Genomic DNA, 20,101 nt, shown 5'->3' on the forward strand with positions numbered 1-20,101 from the left:
AGGTACCGTTCAGATTTCTCTAAACTACCTCTTGACAATATATTTGTGATACCGTTCAACATTTAGTCAAACTATCATTTAAAACGTTTGTTTGTTTGTTTTTTTTATTATTATTTTTTCAGTTACCGTTTGTTAAACCAAACTACTTCCCTTGTGTTGTGCTACCTCAACAGTTGCTGGACCTTAATATTTGTTAGACAACAGTAGCCTTTTTTGTTTATTTATTTTAATATACATATATTATTATGTAAATACAATGTATTGTTTTATACATTCTTCGGGATAACCGTGCGCACCTGGCGATCTACTTTAGCTACGCGCCACACTTTTATTTAAATATGTAATTTGCACTCTATCTAGACGTAGTACGTTACCAACTGTTCATCGATACACTATATCAAAGAAAGATTGGCCACAATAACACCTTTATTTTATGCCAACATATTTTTAACATATCGAGTTCTTAGGTTTTCGCGATTATTACACATAGGAAATGAAACTATTTTTCCGTATTTATACTGTATATAGCAGAGCCATCGCAAAGGTGGCAGCAGTATACTCCGTACACGACCGGACTTGTGCTTGATACAGATAATTTTAACTATTCTATGTTATAATTTGACGTCCAATTGTTATTGTTTGTTTATTCTACTGTATTACTTTAACTTTAAATGCATGCTTCATCAAAACTGAAAAAAAGAATTGTGTAAAATATTCGCATGCCAAGTTTTAGTGAAATGTACGGTCTAACATATAAGACCTGCACTGTTAACTACATTTGTCAGCGATATCTTGTATTCATGAAATAGAACGAAAAAGCAGCTCCGAACTCCGACGCGAACGCACGTCTTTTTCGGCTTTGCTGTTTGGACATACGGCTTAGCGGTGGCAACCGCTAGTTGTGTAATACGCAACGGGAAGTGAGCGTGGATCACCTCACTCGAGGCACTAGCCTCTCGAAGAACCGGATGAAGTCAAGTGGCAGAGGTTTGTGAGAACCCTGTACACTGGCTGATCTGGGGTCAGAACCTGAACTTATAAGGTTTCTGTGCGCACAGGTTATAGTGCCCTTCTCGTATCAAGGTAGGGAGGGTCACTATAATCAAAACTAACGCAGAAAGATATGGAGCTTGTTTGGACATAAAGTCTTATCTGACCAGCTCACTAAGTATAGGGGCTCCCTAATATGAACGTAAAGTTTGAAACCGGCTTAAAAATACGCTTAAAACCCGTTTATGTTTGGAGTTCCACTCCTATGTTGTACTTATTCCAAGAATTCGCACATTTATTTGGCGTATGGCCATGGAGTGGAATTCCTTGCCGGCAGGCTTGTTCCCTGCACGATATAATTTGGGCTTTTTCACGGAGAGAATACATAAGCATTATGTAGATATGTATGGTCCATCGTTGTCGTCGTTTTCCATCAGGCGAGATAAAGATGAAGTATACATTTATAGTGCAACACAGAAGCCTTTGTTAATTGCTTGGTGTTTTGTATACACTTGAATCCGCTTGCCGGTTTGACGCAGCAAGCGAATAGCTAAAGGTTAGGCTAGCTGAAGCTTGAAAATAAGCAATCAGTCTTCATACTTTTTGTCCTACTGTTCATTTGTTTTAGCTCTTCGCTTATATATGTTTGTGGTTTTGTGGATAAATAAATATATTTTTATTTTATTAATTGCGCACTTAATTTTTAAAAATACAAAAAGGCCGTCGTAGCGGTTTAATCTAATGCCTCTCAAGCAAACGGTCACGGGTTTGAATTCGGGCTTACGTCTTTGAGTTTTTCGGTGTCATGTGCAAAACTAAATTTGAAATTTACCATGAGCTTTTCGGTGAAGGTACACATCGTGAGGTAAATTGCGACATCTACAAATCTATTTAATGATGTGTGTGCAGTCAATGCGAATTGAGAAGAGGCCTGTGCCTCGCAGTGGGACTATATAGGCTAACGAATGTGATTAGTACAAAAAAGAGTAACCTGATTTACTTTCCGCCCTAACAAATAATATACTACATGTTGTCAAAACTATATAGTAACTAGTAAACTGTCTCCGTGACAGTACGGTTACCATGCCGGACTGCCACGCAAAGGTCCCAGGTTCGATTGCCGAGCCGGAAGAAATATTTGTGTGGCCTACATTTCTTTCTCTCGTGAGTTTGAGGTAAGTGTAATTTATGGTTGTCTATATGTATGTCCATGGCACCCGCGACACAGGGCTTCCCTAGTGCGGGGCTATGTTGAGTGTGTGTGTTATTATTATTAAACCCTTATAATGCAACAATTTCCACCTAATACGCGACAGTAATTGAATTTGTTCTTATTGTTTCGCCTTTTTTCAAACTAGTAAAGCTGTGTTGAGGTAATTCAATTTGCCTTCCAAGAAAACGTGGAAAATCCAATTTTTATATCTTTTAGAGAAGTTAAGCAACAATAAAACGAAACAAAAACTTTATACTAAGGGTTATTATAATATTATACAGCTTCTGCGTAGTTGTATAACAAAAAGCCATGGCAGAGTCTGGCCATCGAAAGCAGGTACAAAAAAAGAGCGGCAAATTTTAAAAATCTTGTGCTTGCAACACTATTGTAAGCAGTCAGGCAAACAGCAGACTTAGCATGAGCCGGAGGAAAAAGTTATCTCTTCTTCGAACTGTCAATTTTCTCTCGAAAATGACGTCACGTCACTACGAATATTCTTTAACTGTCTCAACCGGCGGGAGCATAAGCGCTATGAGGTCTAAGTTGCAGTTCATACAAATGTCAATTAAAGGGAATTTCTTTCTTACCGTAGCACGACGTCCAAATTTTGTGTACTTTGGCGGTTCGTTACAATAATAATTAATAGCGATGTTGTCCTTTGACTATGTTTTCACATCAAAGAACAATCAAACTAATCAACTACCATCTTCAAGACTTTTTGTTTTCGGGCTCGTGCTAAGTGTACTGTAATTTTAAAATTAGGAACTGTCAAAGTACTTTTGACGGATATGTGATAGTGTTGCCGTAATAAGAATTTGAAAAAATACATTGTGCCAGCTTTCGTTGGCCTTACGCTAGTGAACGGTTTAGCTCTTGCAGGTTATATCGACCAATGATATTTGTAGTAAATATTGTAATGATAAATGTATAGGAATGTTTATTGACAAAGAGCAATGACCCTGGAGTTTCTTACTCATTCTTCTCAGGGGAATCTGCTTCACGAATGAGTAGTAGAACTTAATCAATGTTTTCAAGTGTATCATTTGCTTACTTATGAAATAAATATTGACAGAGATTGAATATAACTCCGTACTTTTTTCTTTTTAATTATGTTGTTTTTTGTTTCTGTGTTCAATGCAAGTTGTGCTTCACTAATTATTCATCTTGTCATCAAATATCTATGTAAATTGAACTTGTAATTTGATGTAACAACCGTTGATGAACATAGTGAATAAAAAATAAAAAAAATAAATAAAGAATAAGTCACGCATGAGCTACCTCGATAAAATTGATTGAATTTATATATTTTATATTTGGATTTATTATAAATCCTGGACAAAATGAATGTAGGAAATTGGATAACGAGGCTTCCTATTCTCGAATGTCGTACATTCATTGTTACAACCGTTTTCCCACTATGTATAAATAAATAACGCACAAACTCATAGCCTTGCACTAAGGAAACCGTGTATCGTGGGTGCCATGGACGCACGCTATGTAGATATGTAGAACCATAAATGACACCCAAGTCCACGAGATAAATAAATGTAGGCCACACAACTATTCCCGGCCCGGGAATTGAACCCGGGACCTCAGCGTGGCGGTCCAGCATGGTAACTGTTCGGCTACGGAAGCAGTTACTACGGATGACCTATGGAACTACTTTCTGTCAAACGGGTCCATTGGAAACTGCGCAGTCTCGTGCTCAAATCGCGTAGTCTCGTGCTTTGAGAGTAGGGCCCCCGGGCGAGACATATTGTGAGTCATGGTGATAACAGATGGTTTAAGGTGACAACCGAATGGTGGCCGAGAGTTTGCTATAGAAACGTAGCAGGTCCTGCAATGAGATAGGCAGACGACATTGTCAATGTCGTGGGCCGTGATGGATGAGACTAGCGCATGATTGAAGCCGTGGATAAAGTCTGGGTGTAGATGATGATGACGATATCAAATAACAACGGACAAGTGAATGTTATTCAGAGTTCTAAATCGCAAAGATATGAGGATCACTGCCGCTGCGCCCGTCACCATGAGACATAAGCTGAAGTTCCATGTGCCTGTAGCTTTACCAGCGCCCTTAACCTTCAAAACCGGAACGCTGTAAAGCTCACATTACTGCTCAGCGGCAGAAACAGGTAAAGTGGTAGTATTTTTCTGGACGAACCCTTTTACAAGGACCTTTACTTTTACTAAAATTGCTCAACAAAGAATCAAAACACTATTTCTTCATCGACTTTACTAGTATCATTCCGCTCCTCCACCACACTCAACGAATAACCACAAAAGTTACAACCAAAACTTTTCGAAATTACAATAAAAAAATCCGGTAAAGAAAAAATTCTGATTAGGCCTTTCCCCGCTTCGATGATTTGCGGAAATAGGTTATAGAATATATGATACGTGTTACTAGTCCTCGTAAATAATAGGGAAGTGAGTAATTTTTCGCAATCGGCGACTGTTGGGGCGCAAATGATTTACGAGGTATTATTCCTGATTGTCCACTTACTATGACCTCATATTTCAGACTTATAGTCACTAAGCGAATATCAACTGAGAATAGGAAATCCACTATAAGTACAGTTGTAATCAGTTGATTTAAAATTCATCATTATAACCACGCCTTACAATCGCGCGCGTGCATCGCATTTGCATCGTCGCTAAAAGTCGCAGTGTGTAACCGCTCTTAGGAGCCTTACACGACATATAATTAATTCCTTTCCTGAACGTCCTGGTGCACCCTGGGCAACAATCAGCGACCATCTTAAGTCGATTGGCAATTCCTTTCACCACGATGGCGAGTTTTATGCCCGCTTTCCACTGCGAGTGGAGCGGGTTACAAATAAGGTAAACTTCACTCAAGGAGCACACTTTATACAGTCTTAATATGATATAGCTTTAGATAATAGTTCTCTATAAATGGTTTTAGAAAAAAAAAAAAGTTCTTATAGACTTATTTCACTCAAGTCAAAATTTTAAAACCTTCTTAATACCAAACAACTTAATCAAGTGTAATCTCTCTTAAGATTTATTCTTACAGTCCTTATTTTAAGTTCATCTGTAGAACAACTGATTACTTTTAGGAAAATTGTTCTATACACATCCTGTAAAGTCTATTAATACTCTAAAAACTAATATTCTTGAGTTTATTCTAGATATATTTAATTTATAGACATTCTGTAGTGTTTGTACTTATTGACAAACACGTTATAGCGCGTCTTCAGTAGATTTTATTTAAAAAAATACTACAATTAGGGTTTTTACTCCATTGGACGTTGTAAGAGTTCATGCAAAATGGATAAAGTAAAGAATATTAAAAGATCTGGTGGAGGTGGTGAACCTTGGATATTAAGTCTTGGATATTGTTCAAAATCCCCAAATTTGTGGAGAGCAAAGTTCATATTCCCCACAAATTCCCCACATCTCGAGTGTTCATTATTTATTAGAAAAACATCGCTTAAAAATACATATAATAAAGAATTAAGAAACTCAAAATGTAATAATCTATTACATTTGCTGTGAATGTAAACAGAATGTAAAATGTAAAACTAGTTATAAAATTAGATGGCCATAAATCGTTTATTTATTTTAATTAGATTCAATATTAATCTCAGTCTATAATAACAATAATCAGTCTTTGAAAAAAAAAAACATTTTTCTTTACTTACAAAATTAAGTAAATTGATTATTTGTTGTGCATTTGGTGAGATTATGTTAATGTTAGAAATAATCAATGAGTTTTGACCTATATTTAATTTATATTGACCTATATTTGGTAAGTTGTGGTGTGGAAGTACCAGGTTCTCGGCTTTGTTTATCAATAGGTGATTTTGTTTTGCTTCACACTGGGGACCGACCTAAACGGGAGAAAGAATCGCGAACTCAACACGCACTGACTGGTAATTTTACAATTCAGAACCAAGTGCTCTAATAATAATTCTATTTAAGCTGTTTGTTAATAATACGAGGGATGTGCGATGTTAAAAAACACGTCCATATAGTCCATCACAGTGTTTCTAACAGTAACGATCAAACTAGCGATGCATCAGCAATTGATAGATTAACCAAAATGATAAAATGTTAGAATCCCCACATTTTCCTCACATAGCGCCAATCCCCACAAAAACCCTAATCTGGTTGAAATTCCCCACAAATTGGCAACACTGGATACAATAGTCGTAATTCGCGCGTGAGCCGGTCTTGGCCGGCATTGTTGTTTGTTGACAAATAAGTAAACATTGTGAAGTAATTCCGTAAGTAAGTGATAAAAACAATTGAAATGAGCGCGTAAACTACAGTACTTCAATGTTATGTATGTGTATTGCGCCGTCTATTAATAGAATACAATGTAATCATCGTGTGAAATGTGGTTGGCGTGAAGAAATAATTTCAATTTTGTAATGAAAATTTTACTTCTTCCAACATAAGTTAGGTATGTCATTAAAATATTCCTTGTATTTATATGATAAGGAATTTATCCACCCTTCTAGTCATATATAACACATTCCATATAATTATACAGAACAACGTTTTTCTTCGACAAATCGGATTTTTTTAAATTGATTTTTTAACCTAGTGTTTTGAAAAGATTTATTGCATAATACCATTGACTTACAATTATATGGACGTCGGGTCCGCGCTAAAAAGTGTCCGCACTTGTAAGGCGCTAAAATCGTATACAGAGCGCGACACTCCGCTTTAGTCTTCATTTGTTCTACGGACAGCGCGATACTGCGATGACATAACAATTTAAATTTCGAATAGGTTGACTTGGGACATTTTTTTCGTGATTTTTGTATTAGACCCGTCGTCCATTTATTTGTAAGTCAATGCATAATACGCTCATTATTCCCTATAACTTTTATAAAAGTTTTGTAATACTGTCAAAAGAAAAAATCGCTTAGAAACATCGCGTTTTGTAGACAATCATAAAAGCTTCATAGGAGTGATGAAATTCTTCTACAAGATCAACTACACTAAAGCAAGTAAAAATAATCTTTTCGTATTCTAAAGTTTTTTTATAGACAAAGCTAAAGACAAAATGCTCCCAACAGTGTTTTGAAAAAAGCTTTAAATTCTTATCGCCATTTTTTTTTAAAAGAATGACTATGAAGTAGCCGAGAAAAATTTCTTTTCGCGCATTACTTTTATATGATAGGTTTTACATCACTTTTCATAATGTATTTAAAGTCGCACGTTGATTCGCGCTTTCTAACCGATTAAACATTACGCGAAAAAGTCAGAAATATTATATCTAATTTCGCCATGTTGCAATTTTGATAGTTTATATTTTGTAAGCCATTAAACTTGAAATCTATTAGTATTAAAAGAATTGCGTCTTATATAATAATAATGCACACACTCAACATAGCCCCGCACTACGGAAACCCTGTGTCGCGGGTGCCATGGACACACATATAGACAACCACAAATTACACCCAAACTCACGAGGGAAATAAATGTAGGCCATACAAATATTTCTCCCGGCCCGGGAGAACTTCGGGAGAGAATAGTACCTGGGACCTCTGCGTGGCAGTCCGGCATGGTAATCGTTCGGCCACGGAGGCAGTTATCTTATGTTTGTAACGATTTAGTATTTTGGTTTTAAAATAGCATTACTAAAAAAACTATCATTGACTGTAAATTATCTAAAAACTGTTTACAAGACTAAATAAAAACTGTCTACATTCTACAAATGGTCTTGTAGCATTCTAGAAGGGTTACTTGAGAAAAAAGATAAGTTTCTCAAAGCACTCTTGTGATCTACTAATAAAGTTGTGCTCACTTTTACTTTAAATTATCTAGAAACCTTCTTCGAGATATCTTGAGGGAATTTGAACTCTTTAAATATTCAATCGAATTAAATTCTATTAGATATCTTATAGTATATATTTAGATATGGGTGTGCTGCTTGGGCATACAAGTGCTTGCAAACGAGTGAGCGAAATCAGATGGGTCCGTAGTGTCATTGTGTCCGCAAAGACAACATAAAGGTACAAGGACTTACCAGGCTCCGAAGGAAAGCGATTTGTGATATTTTAAGACTAAAACTTTCGTGCAATACATTATTTTCACTAATTTATTCAGAGATGACTTATAAACATATTAGAGAGTTAATTAGGGTGCAGAAAATTACACGAAATAAAATTTGTAGCGATTAAATATGCCTTGAAACATTAAAACCGATTTTTATAAACAAAACTAAAATTGAAACGATTTTTTACTTTTCTGCCGGCCAGCTCAAGTCGCTAAGCCAGCTTGCTATGGAAGGCAAACAACTCGCTCAACTGACGCATCTTATGTCGCGCGTATGGAAGGCAAATACCTCTTTTTACTAAAAGTAAAACTGTTTTCTAATGACACAACAAAACTAATTTACACCTCTCAGCTATTTCCCGCTTATTAACCTGTCGCAGTAGAAGGCGGGTATTGTAGTATATGTCATTCATAAGATCAGAAGAAGACTGCATGTTAGGAAGGATCTTCAGGATAACAGTAACTGCTGGACTGTTTTCTGGATAGCTTTGAAGCTGAATCCCGCACAGGAGGTCAAAGTCTGTACTCACATTTAATGGACGGTGGCTGGCATAGAGCAAACAAGAAGTCACGAACGCACATGAGGATCTAGACGTGGGCTGATGGTTTTTGCTAATTCCTGTTTCTATGATTTGCCTGCCATTTCTTCATGTGGAATCGCCAGAATTTAAATATAAATTTGGTGAAATCTGAAATTGATGCGGCTGTGTCAGGTATTTTTATTTTAGTTTTTGAAGGTTGACACAAAAAGTTTTTTTTTATATGAAACAATTTACTCTATAGTTTCACATATCTAAAAGAATATGAGTGATATCCTGTCAAAATAAACTTTTTTCTCTTTGCTTATCTCATCTATTCTTCGTATTTATTATATCAAGATGAGAACACTTTTGCAATCGAAAATTTACTATTGACTTGTGGTGGTGGTGGACCTCCACCACCATCACCACCGTCACCATCACCATCATCATTATCGGTGACGGTGACCAGTTACCCAAATAATGTATTATTGTTGCTAAAGTGATTGAAAGAACGAATGGTTTCCTAATATTGTCTATTCCTTCCTAAAATTATGAAAGAAATAACGCTATAGGAACTAATAAGTAATAATAAAGTAAGCTTATTTTATAATAAGCTTACTTTAAGCGCGTTATGGTACGAAAAGTCAATGTAAGGTAGAGTAATATTGTTTTGAGAGGTTGTGGTAGGCCCCCTGTTCTTTTATTCGCCACTGATGTCACGTTGGCTGCGCTGGTTGGATTCTTACCGCCACGGCAGACGATCCTATAGCTCTAGAGAGAACGCACGCCAATTGTAACATCGGTCGCTGCTACTTACGTATTACAAAACGTAACCGTATTTCGGTGTTCGTTGCTGTACGTTCCTCGAAAATATCATAAATATTTAAAATATCTTATTGGTGAATAAGTGTAACCCCAGTTTGGGGTCCAGATTTGAAACCGTTGCCTCCGCTTCGCTTTCTGCGATTTTCGAACGCGGAAAAGCGCGACACGGAAACCCGGCATTTCCCTGTCGCGGCTTCCACCCATACACGGCAGCAGGGCAGTAAAGAAGTAAACGAAACACATATCGAATTAAATGATTATCACTAATGTCAGGCTTCTTACCACGGTACGCCTTCTTTTTATTGTCCCGATATTTCGGAACGTTTGCACGCTCCTTGGTCACGGGTTGACTGGACGGAGGCAGTTGAAAGCTTTAAGAGCATACACTACTACCTTCTTCGTGATTTGTTGTGGCGTTACCATTGTCACTCACTTTTTTCCCACAAACCACACTCACTGTATCCACACGCGAAACTGAACTCGAGATGTTTTTGTTTTTGTCTAAGTGAGGCCGAACTACGTCATTTGTTTCTAACAGAGCTGGCCGTTGACCCTAGTATATGTTTTATTGCGCAGTTTAGTCTTTTTTTAGTAAATACCTAGGACAAAAGCCCTAACTGCGATACCCACCTAGCGTGGGGTAACGACAGGAAGAAGAAGAAGAGTTTTAGGCAAATAGGCATAGGCCAAGTGCATTATTTATTTTATAGGTATTAGTTATTAAGCCTCGTCTTCAGCGGGTCATCATATCAGAGTGGGGTCAATTTAGGGCGTAGAGTTAAGGTTCTGGTTTGACGTATTGGGTTTAATTGAGCAGCAAGCATGTAGAAAAAAGTAGCAATATCACTGAAACTATACTAGCTGAAACGTCTGAAATTTTGCTTTTGTGGCTGTAACAGTGATTTTTTTTATTATACTAAGTGGCGGGACGAACAGGTCGTGCGCCTGATGGTAAGCGACTCGCCTATCCATAACAATTGCAGTGCCAATCAGAGCTTTAAATCGCAAAGATCTGTAAAGGGCCCGAAACGTTGGTTTGTTTGAAAAAACAAATATACGCGATTTAAATCCGAAATAATAGTTTCATTTCCTAAATTAAGAATAAAGTTTTATTGTTTATTACAATAATCGTCGGATTCTCCACATGAACAGGAATCATCAATTGAATCCTCATTCACGTTAATTATTAATTCTCGAGTACACACATTGTCAAACGCAACGTTACAATCCCAATCAGACAATATATTCTTTTTTGAACTAGTTCACATTCACGATTTAAAATTCTTCATAAATAAAATCGATTGTTATAAAAACATCGAAACGGAAACGCATTAGGACATGACTTATTGATCAGAATTCGAGCTGTCGAATGTTAAATAAATGGTTGGATGGAGTCTATAAAAACTCAATTTCTCTAAAAACCTTAATTATGATAACGAAGTCAGAATTATAATTTAAACGCAATTTGTTTGTAAAGTTTCCTACATTCCGAAGAGGAATGGATGTGCTCGACACCGTCGTCACTATAAACAACTTTAGACGTAATTGCGTCATCAAGAAGATGTATAGACGCATCACTACAGAATCTGTTCGATCGGGATCACTCGGAAATGGGGTGCAGATTGACTCCATTTTCGTGCCTATACCTGATACCTTAGTAATGTCCAATCGAAGCTTCGGCTTCGGTATTCATAAATGAAATATTCGGCTTACGGAGGTGGCAGGTAAGGTATATTTACGTTACCTAAAAATTATCCTCTGAGCCGTCTCGTCAATGGGCGCCGGGCCCAATTCTTGTATTATCTGTGATAATTAGTTATGATTTCATCTGAAAAATTTAATTCACGAATGCATCTGTGACCTCTGAGGTTTGCCTTTCTACATTTTGGTATTTAGTCATAGTTCGCAGAGCAGTTTAGCGCAAATTCGAAATATCCATCCGCAAACCATCTGGATCAACGCAGCTTTCGGATAAAAATTAACGTATTCAATATTATTCGTCCATTCCAGAACTAGCTAGAATTGTGGCGGCAAACAAATACATACAAATAAATACAATTACAGACAAATTTATAACACACCTTTTTAGAGCGATGCCACACTTGGTCACCGTTGAAATCAGAGCGTTGCGATGATGTTTCAATGCTCGTATGGCATAGCTTTAGAGCTATGCCATGCCCGAGTTAGCTCGGGTGTTAAAATGAGTCCAGCGATTCTAGATACAAGCGGAATAAACTATGGATGGAGAATGGCATGACGATGAGCGTTTTTAAATGTCCAAGACGGCTACACATTCGGCTTTGATTTCTTTCGGCTAATAAAATGTATGGTCGGACACTAGGTAACAAGGTGAAATGCTTTTTTGTCAAAGGTCATTGTCATCTTCAGAATAGAGTACATATTTTTTCCTTAAGTTACGTCGTCGTGTAATTTTGAGAGGTATTCATATGTTCTGAAAAGGCACGTTTTTCTTTCTAGATATTAGTTACGAAAGGACTTTCCTGATACACCCTTTTTATTGTACTAAATAACGTCATATCCGCCAAGCAAAAAATGATAAATTAATAGTCAAAGACTATTGGTGTCATTTTATAGTATTTTTTAAAACATGCAACTTCCTGTTTAATTGATTAGTTAACTAAATCACTTCCGCTTGGCGCGAAATTTTGGAAATATGTTAGTTGGCAACTATTTTGCCAATAACCGATTGAAAAAAGGTGAGGAGAACATTTTTAAAGTTTTTGATACAGTTCTAAACATGAGAGTAACTTGAAATACGTAAATAATAATTAATGCAACTAAAACTGTATAGTGGGTGTTTTATATTGTTTTAGCGAAGATGTCGAGTAAGAAGAACGAGTTCTTAGTTTTCTCCGACATTTTTCACAAAAGCTTTGTGTAGGGCTTTTGCAAATTTTATTGAACATTGACTATAGAGCTATCAATTTAAATAGTAACAAATAATTAAGAAACTCAAAACGTAATAACACTTAAACTGAATACTCAATTTATGTACAAACTGTAACTACAAACCCGCCATTTTCTGTTTCGTCGTTTTACAATAATGCAATTAAAAGGATTAGACTCTTCACAGCATGATTAAAAGACAAAGATAGCTATATATGCAATTTCATGTTCATTCTCAAATAAAGAAAAGAACGAATGACATTAGTGCGGTACTTCAACGGTCCGATATTCGCAATAAAACAAAATTAATAATGGCAACAAAGCTTTATCGACTGAAATAAATATGTCACGAGGAGATTTATCACTTATCGCATGCGACATACTGCCTTATTACGCGTGCAAATGCATTGCCGTTCAGGGCTAAGAAGCTTAAATGGCAAAGATCACTGTCATCCTTACCTTTCGAAACCGAAACATTGTAATGCTGACATTACTGCTTGGCGGCAGAAATAGGTAAGGTGTCAGTTCTTCCCTGGGCAAACTCTTTCACAAGATGCTCTACTGCTACTCAATAAAAACCCAATGCTTATTTTCCAAAGTGCCTTCTTAGAAGTCTACACATTCCGCAGATTTGGTCAATAAAGAAAGAATTGCAATTATCAGCTAACTGGAATTTTGCCCTCGCAGCTGTCGAGAGAAAAGCCATTCCATGCATCGATGCGTCAGATGGGGAAGCAATGAAAATTGCCACATTCGCCCGATTTCCCGGAAATTGGGTCAATATGGAACTATTGAAGTTTACTCTTGATACCGTGTAGAATTATACACGGTAAAGGTACATTAAAATCTGTAGCCAATTTGCATTAATTTCTAAAGGTGTTTTGAATTATAAACCATTGTTTTAATCAAGCATTACTAATAATGTTTACGGTCGCTCCATAAATAATACACAAACCTTAATAGATAATAAGCCTCCTTATTCAAGATACAGTATTGTAGTAGTTGGAAAGTTGAAGTACGTACATCGGCATATCAGACCACACATTTTTGTTCGAAAATCGCCTCCATTGCAACGGAACATACGTCAATGTGTAGTTTGATTTGCTGGCCTGTGGACATTACGCACACTAGTACTTTTTTCTGGAGTTAAGGTCTCATAAAAATAACACATTTTTCAATTTATTTCCATCATTAAATATACTAATATATGTATAATAAAATGTTATGGTGGTTTAAATGTAATAAAAGCTAGATATATTAAGTCGCTCACGGCTTTGCAGATCTACTTATGACTAATATTTTTTAACTAACTTCAGAAAGGAGGTTGTCAATTCGACTGTATATTTTTGTGTTTTAGGCATTGACTTACAAATAAATGGACGACGGGTCTAATACAAAAACCACGAAAAAAATGTCCCAGGTCAACCTATTTAAACGTAGTGACATGTAAAGGAATATGAAAAAGCTAAAACGTTGAATTTAAATTGTAATGTCATCGCAGTACTGTCTAATTTTGCTTGCTTCGCTGTCAGTCGAACAAACGAAGACTAAAGCGTGAATGACGCTCTGTATACGATTTTAACGCCCTATAAGTTCGGACACTTTTTAGCGCGGACCCGACGTCCATATAATTGTAAGTCAATGGTTTTAGGTGATTATTCCGAAATTTGTAAACCGATTTGTATGATTCTTTTTTGAACGAAAGGGGGTATTTCAGTAGTACTGTCATTCCAATTGGAAGAAAATATTTCACCTCTAAGGGTAAATTAGGGGTTGGATCCGATTTATTGGATTTCACCCACTTCCCTTTAACCGATTCCAATAAAACAAACAGATGTAATTCCACAAATATTTGAAGTCGATTGTTCTTTATAGAAAGTTATAATTATTTTTTATTTTTTTATTTACTGCCTCCGTGGCCGAACGGTTACCATGCCGGGCTGCCACGCAGAGGTCCCAGGTTCGATTCCCGCGCCGGGAGAAATGTTTGTATGGCTTACATTTATTTCTCTCGTGGGTTTGGGTGTAATTTGTGGTTGTCTATGTGTGTGTCCATGGCACCCGCGACACAGGGTTTCCTTAGTGCAGCGCTATGTTGAGTGTGTGTGCGTTATTATTTATTTATTTATTTAAACTTTATTGTACAATAAACTGATGTATAAATGGCGGACTGAATGCTATAAGCCATTTCATCACCTTTGGGGCAAACAGATAATAATAATAACGCACACACTCAACATAGGCCCGCACTAGGGAAACCCTGTGTCGCTGGTGGCCCTGGACATACACATAAACAAACACAAATTACACCCAAACTCACGAGAGAAATAAACGTAGGCCCGGGAATCGAACCTGGGAACTCCAAAATTAAAAAAACTGGGAACTCCAAATTTCAGTTCGCATGGCATTGATCATTTGGCGTTATGTACGAATCGCGGTGTTAAGATTGTCCCTCGAATGGTGACTACTGTAACACAATTTTGTTTATGTAGCCACGCTCCTCCGAGCTACAGACGGAAATGGCAATACGCGTCTTCTAGATATACCGCGCTTCAGCTCACTCGTTGAGACCCTGAGCCAATTCTCCGCCTTTTACTAACACATGGAGTAACTGGCCCAGGGAACCTACTATAAACTTTCTGAAAACAATCTTATTCAATGTAAGCATAAAATAAGCTTATTATAATATTTCTCATTGCTAAAGTGATTGAAAGAACGAATGGTTTCCCAACATTGTCTATTCCCTATGATAATTATGAAGAAATAACGCTATATGAACTATATTATGCCATCTCCTTCTTTTTTGATGTTCCGAATCGTCTTATCGTAGTATAATGTTTAAGTACTTAATGTTATTTACATTCACAGAATTTTAACGTTAAAACAGAAAAGTATGTAATTATAAAATCTATTAAAATTACGTTGTTTTCTATTATTTTTCCGCATTTTCATGAAGAAAAATAAATAAAACAAACTGAATCTTGATAGTCACGTTGTGAATTCGGAATTATAGTCTAGTATCAACTGTTAGTGTCGCCAAGGTGCATATAGTCATAATTTTACGAAATAAACATCGCGTATTTTTATTTAACGAGAAATTATTTCCTATGTACTATTAAATTAAAAATAAACAAAACATTGAAGAGATTTATGTAAATAAATAAGTTCTACATAGTTTTTAATCATTACAAATCAATACTTAAATTCGAGAATAATATTATTTCCACTGCGTCCGTGTATTATAATGATTGCTAAATTTGACATAAAAACAATATTCCTTTAATGTTATAGTGGCGTCATAGTACGAACTGAGTGAATGAATAGTCACAAAGCTGCCAATAAAACATCATAGTTTTAACATTATAATAAGCTTACTTTAAGCGCGTCAGGGTACGAAAAGTAAATTTGGAATGTAAGGTTAAAGTAATATTGTTTTAAGAGGTTGTGGTAGGCCCCTGTCCCCTGATATTTCCCGATCGCTAATTCGCGAAGATGTTCAAACCCTCTTGTCCCTTGGAAAATCATTCCTTCTGACTGGTGACCTTAACGCCAAAAATACTGCATGGAATTGTAACATCACCAACCACAACAAATCTCATGACACTATCCGAATCCATGCATTTAGATATAATTGCACCATTTGACTTAGAGCCCACCCACTATCTGCATAACGTAAATTACCGCCCCGACATCGTATAGACGTAGCATTATTCCAAAATATTAACCTTATATTGGACTCGATCCAGGTCGTTCACGAATTAGTTACCTCCTTCACCTCTTACCTCGTTCGGACATAGCCCTCCCTGACCCTTGCGCCCCCGTTAAATCGGTGTTGGACTGGGGAAAGTTGACTCGTGACCTCAATTTCCTCGAGTCTGAACACCTAGTTCAGATTCTGGACGAGATTTCTTCAGTCGTAGACGCTGTGCTATTAACCGCTTAGAGGGACACATACAAACCGCCGTTTGTAACAGCTCCCGGCCGACACCGGCGATGGACGACTGTCGCTGAAACCTACCGGCCATTCGTGCTTATGACTCTTACCCCACAGACGATAACCGCTGTTTCCTGCGGGCTTTACAGAGGGACGTAAAGACACGTATGGACGAGATACGTCAAAGTCAATGGGAAAAGCTCCTAGAATGGCTCGAGCCCACCCACCAAGCCTTCTGGCAACAACCTGTTCTCTCAAGTCCGGCAAGGTTGCCCAAATGCCTCCCCTGGCCGACAGGCTCGAAGCCCAGTGTTCCCGGAGTTTAAAACCGGTAGACTCAGCCCACCTCTTCCAGGTGGACTTCGAGGTTGAACTCAGTGCAACGCTCCTGTCCTCCGACCCTCCCCTCCCCCCGGTCATCCCAAAGGATGTAGAATCGCCCGTACAGGACCTTAAGCCCCGTAAAGCCCCAGGCCCTGACGGTATCTCCAACAAGATGCTTAAATAACTTTCTGCACCCCTCATCTGTCTAGATGAGATGGCTTTGCGTGGCTTAACAATTGCATTAAAAATTGCAGTGAGAAGACTCTGACTGCAATTTTTAGCGTCGCTCTGATCAACTGCATCTTTCCACAAAAGAGAAGGTGGTCATCGATATTCACAAGCCCGCGAAACCTCTACCTGAGCCCTCCAGTTACCGTCCCATCTCCCTGCTTAGCACCACTATGGGCAAACTCTATGAGCGCATCCTCTACGCCCGCCTCAGAGACTACGTCATATCCCACAATCTTCTCCCCGACGAACAGTTTGGTTTTAGAGCTAGGCACTCATGCGTTTAGCAAGTGCACCGGATAGTGTAGCATATCTCCGAACGTTTAGATCGCCCCCGCTTCATGCCCACCGGCGGCGGCGCGCTCTTCTTCGATGTGGCTAAGGCTTTCGACAAAGTCTGGCACAACGGTGTACATTACAAGCAGTACAATCTCGGCGTGCCCGACCGTCTCATGCACATCATTCGTGACCTTGGGCCTTTTCAAGGCGAGAGTGAATAGGCATTATTTAGGTGTGCACGTTCTATCGTCGACCTCATCATCACTTTCTGTCAGGTGAGATGGAGGTCAAATGCGCACTTATATTCTATAAAAAAAAACAGCATGCGGCGCCAATCGCAAACACAGGCTGCTGTCGTAGACGCAAGTTTTTGTCGGGCACATACAACGTGCAACGGGCTAACTCTTCCGGATCGTCAATTTCATTACAATTAATTTTAATGATATTAAAAAGTCGAAGTAACAATATATGTCTGTAAATTGAAAAAATAAAATACATCAAAACAATAGGCAATATTTTACCCGTGTTAAAATAAGTTTTAGTTAGGTATTCATTTACTATAATCAAACGCTTTCATAATTTGTTCTATTGATAACAATGCAAATACTTGTTTGGTACTAATGTAGAGTGTTTTTTTTTAAATGCGACAGTATGGGGAAATCCGAAACCATAATAGATACAAGGAAACTGTCTTAGTAACTATTAGGTCATTTTTCTAAAAAAAATTTGGCATAGTCAATTACTGGTCAAGCATGAGTTGTTAATAAAAATAAATAAATCATTTTTTTTTAGTGCTGATCGACTCAGTTGACCCATTTCATTCATAAAATCGGGACGGCAAAAGTTGGTGAAATTTCGTTTTGTATGAAATTTTTTTTATTGATTATTTATTTGCCCAACTTCTGCTATCCCAATTTTTTTCCGAAACAATGAAGTGATCTCTTCATGAAATTGAACCGATCATCAATTTTGGTCAATTTTATTATTTAAATTTTTATTGAATTGATATTCAATTATTTTTATGTGAAATTATTCCACTAGTTTGTTATAATTATTAATACAAAGATCGAACACTAAAAAAAAATTCCTTCGATCCAGCCGGATTCGAACCGACGTCTTCTAGTCCGTTCCAAAAAATTTACTACGCCAAAATGGTTTTCACAAAAAGAGTTAATTGTTACTAACACAGTTTCCTTCCGCATACTGTCCCTTAAAAAAAACCACTCTGTATATCCCATAAGAAATGAACAAATTTTCTATAGTTATATTGTTTATGATTAGATAATTACTAATCATAGTTTAATGCAGTAGTCAAAAAGCAACAGACTAAAATGCGTGCGCCAGTCGCAGTGATACTAATAATAATAATGTATTTCGCCTATAGACTACTTCAGCGTTACCAAACGTGTCCTTGTTATCAGAAAACATAAAATTGAGTGCAGAAATTTTATGTAAATATATTATTTTTTTATTTGTGGTGATTGTTTAATTGAATATATACTTAATTACTTATGTTAATAATAAAATATCTTTACGCCAAGACGTGAAAATTTATATCTAAAAAAATCGTTACTCGGTATAGCCACATCTTTGAGATTGCCGTTTTAAAAGCTATGTAAATAAACTCTAATATAGTTTTTTTACAAAGAATTTTGACACTTATTAATTATTTTTGATAGAGTTCTATTTTATTAAGAAAATTTTAAATGGTTTAAATAATGGCTCATCTTAACCTTTTTTTTCTTTTTTATAATAAATACCAAGCGACGGAACGAACAGTCGTGTGCCGGTAACCAACACGCCTATTCACAACCGCCCAGTTAGGGCGCGTTCCCACTATGTCGTCACGTTTTATTATCGTTGGACGACTGTCGTGTCTAGCCTGTTCCCATATCACGGCTATCTGTCGTGGACGATTTTCTATCGTTGAACAATTGTCGTGGCTAGCTGCTCCCACTAGATCGTGACGACAATTTATCGTTTCACGACAGCCTCCTTGTCGTTCGCACGACAGAATCGTTTGATGCACTGCAGTCGCTTGTATGTTCTTTTGGAAGCCGAAATTTTAATAATGTATTACTTTTTAAAAATGCGGTAGAGGAAGCAAACAAAGAAAACAAAATTTTTCCATTACGGTAATGTCAAACGGTATACGAAGTTGCTTTCTTTTCGGTATTGTCAAAACCTGCTACGACCAGAGATGGGCAGTGGGTTAAAACCCAATCAACCCGCCCGTGTGTTCACCAGGGTTTTACCCTAAGCTGAGTTTTAACCCATTTCTGACCAAAACGAAGAGTACAGAATTGGTATAATTCCAACACTAACAACATAATATAAAATAACTTGTAACAGTTTTCTATATTTTTATTACACGAAGAAGAGGTATCTCCACATAATACGAACCACCTGTCAATCCTGTGGATTCTCAATGAAGATCGATTGAAGTGCATACGATCTAACGATTTTTTGTATCGATTTATTGATGAACTTTTCAAGAGAATCTATTCAATAGAAAGGAAAATTGAACTATCCTGATAATAAAGCAACAAATATTTTGTAATAATATGTATAATTAAATTTGAACAAAACTCAATTCGCAACAAATATTTACACTTAAACAGTTTTTTCCCTCGATTTGAGTATTAAACCGATTTAAAACCGGCGTTAACAAAGCCCCGGGTTAAAACCTGTATTACTTACATGTCTTATCACGGCTGGCTGCTATCAAATTTTTTTGACACTGTCTATTTTTATGTCGAAGGCCGAAAGCCTCTCAACATTCCTGCGATACCATAGGGCTCAGATTTACTCGTTATTTTCCTTGCTTTGATGACTCCGACTCCGATA

The 20,101-nt window shown here is 37.1% G+C and overlaps 1 protein-coding gene across 2 annotated transcripts in view; it reads right to left on the bottom strand.

Annotated features, from left to right (window-relative positions):
- Positions 1-8,938, bottom strand: part of LOC113236838 — a 35,156-nt gene extending 26,218 nt beyond the window's left edge. For both annotated transcript variants that reach the window (XM_026473040.1, XM_026473039.1), the window contains exon 1: positions 8,767-8,938. In XM_026473040.1, the coding sequence (XP_026328825.1) occupies positions 8,767-8,818 (52 nt within the window). In that variant the 5' untranslated portion in view covers positions 8,819-8,938. The remainder of the gene's footprint in view (positions 1-8,766) is intronic.
- Between the last annotated feature and the right edge of the window lie 11,163 nt (positions 8,939-20,101).

The sequence above is a fragment of the Hyposmocoma kahamanoa genome, unplaced genomic scaffold, assembly GCF_003589595.1.
Source record: "Hyposmocoma kahamanoa isolate Upper Pololo Valley unplaced genomic scaffold, ASM358959v1 92, whole genome shotgun sequence".
Taxonomy (NCBI): Eukaryota; Metazoa; Arthropoda; class Insecta; order Lepidoptera; family Cosmopterigidae; genus Hyposmocoma; species Hyposmocoma kahamanoa.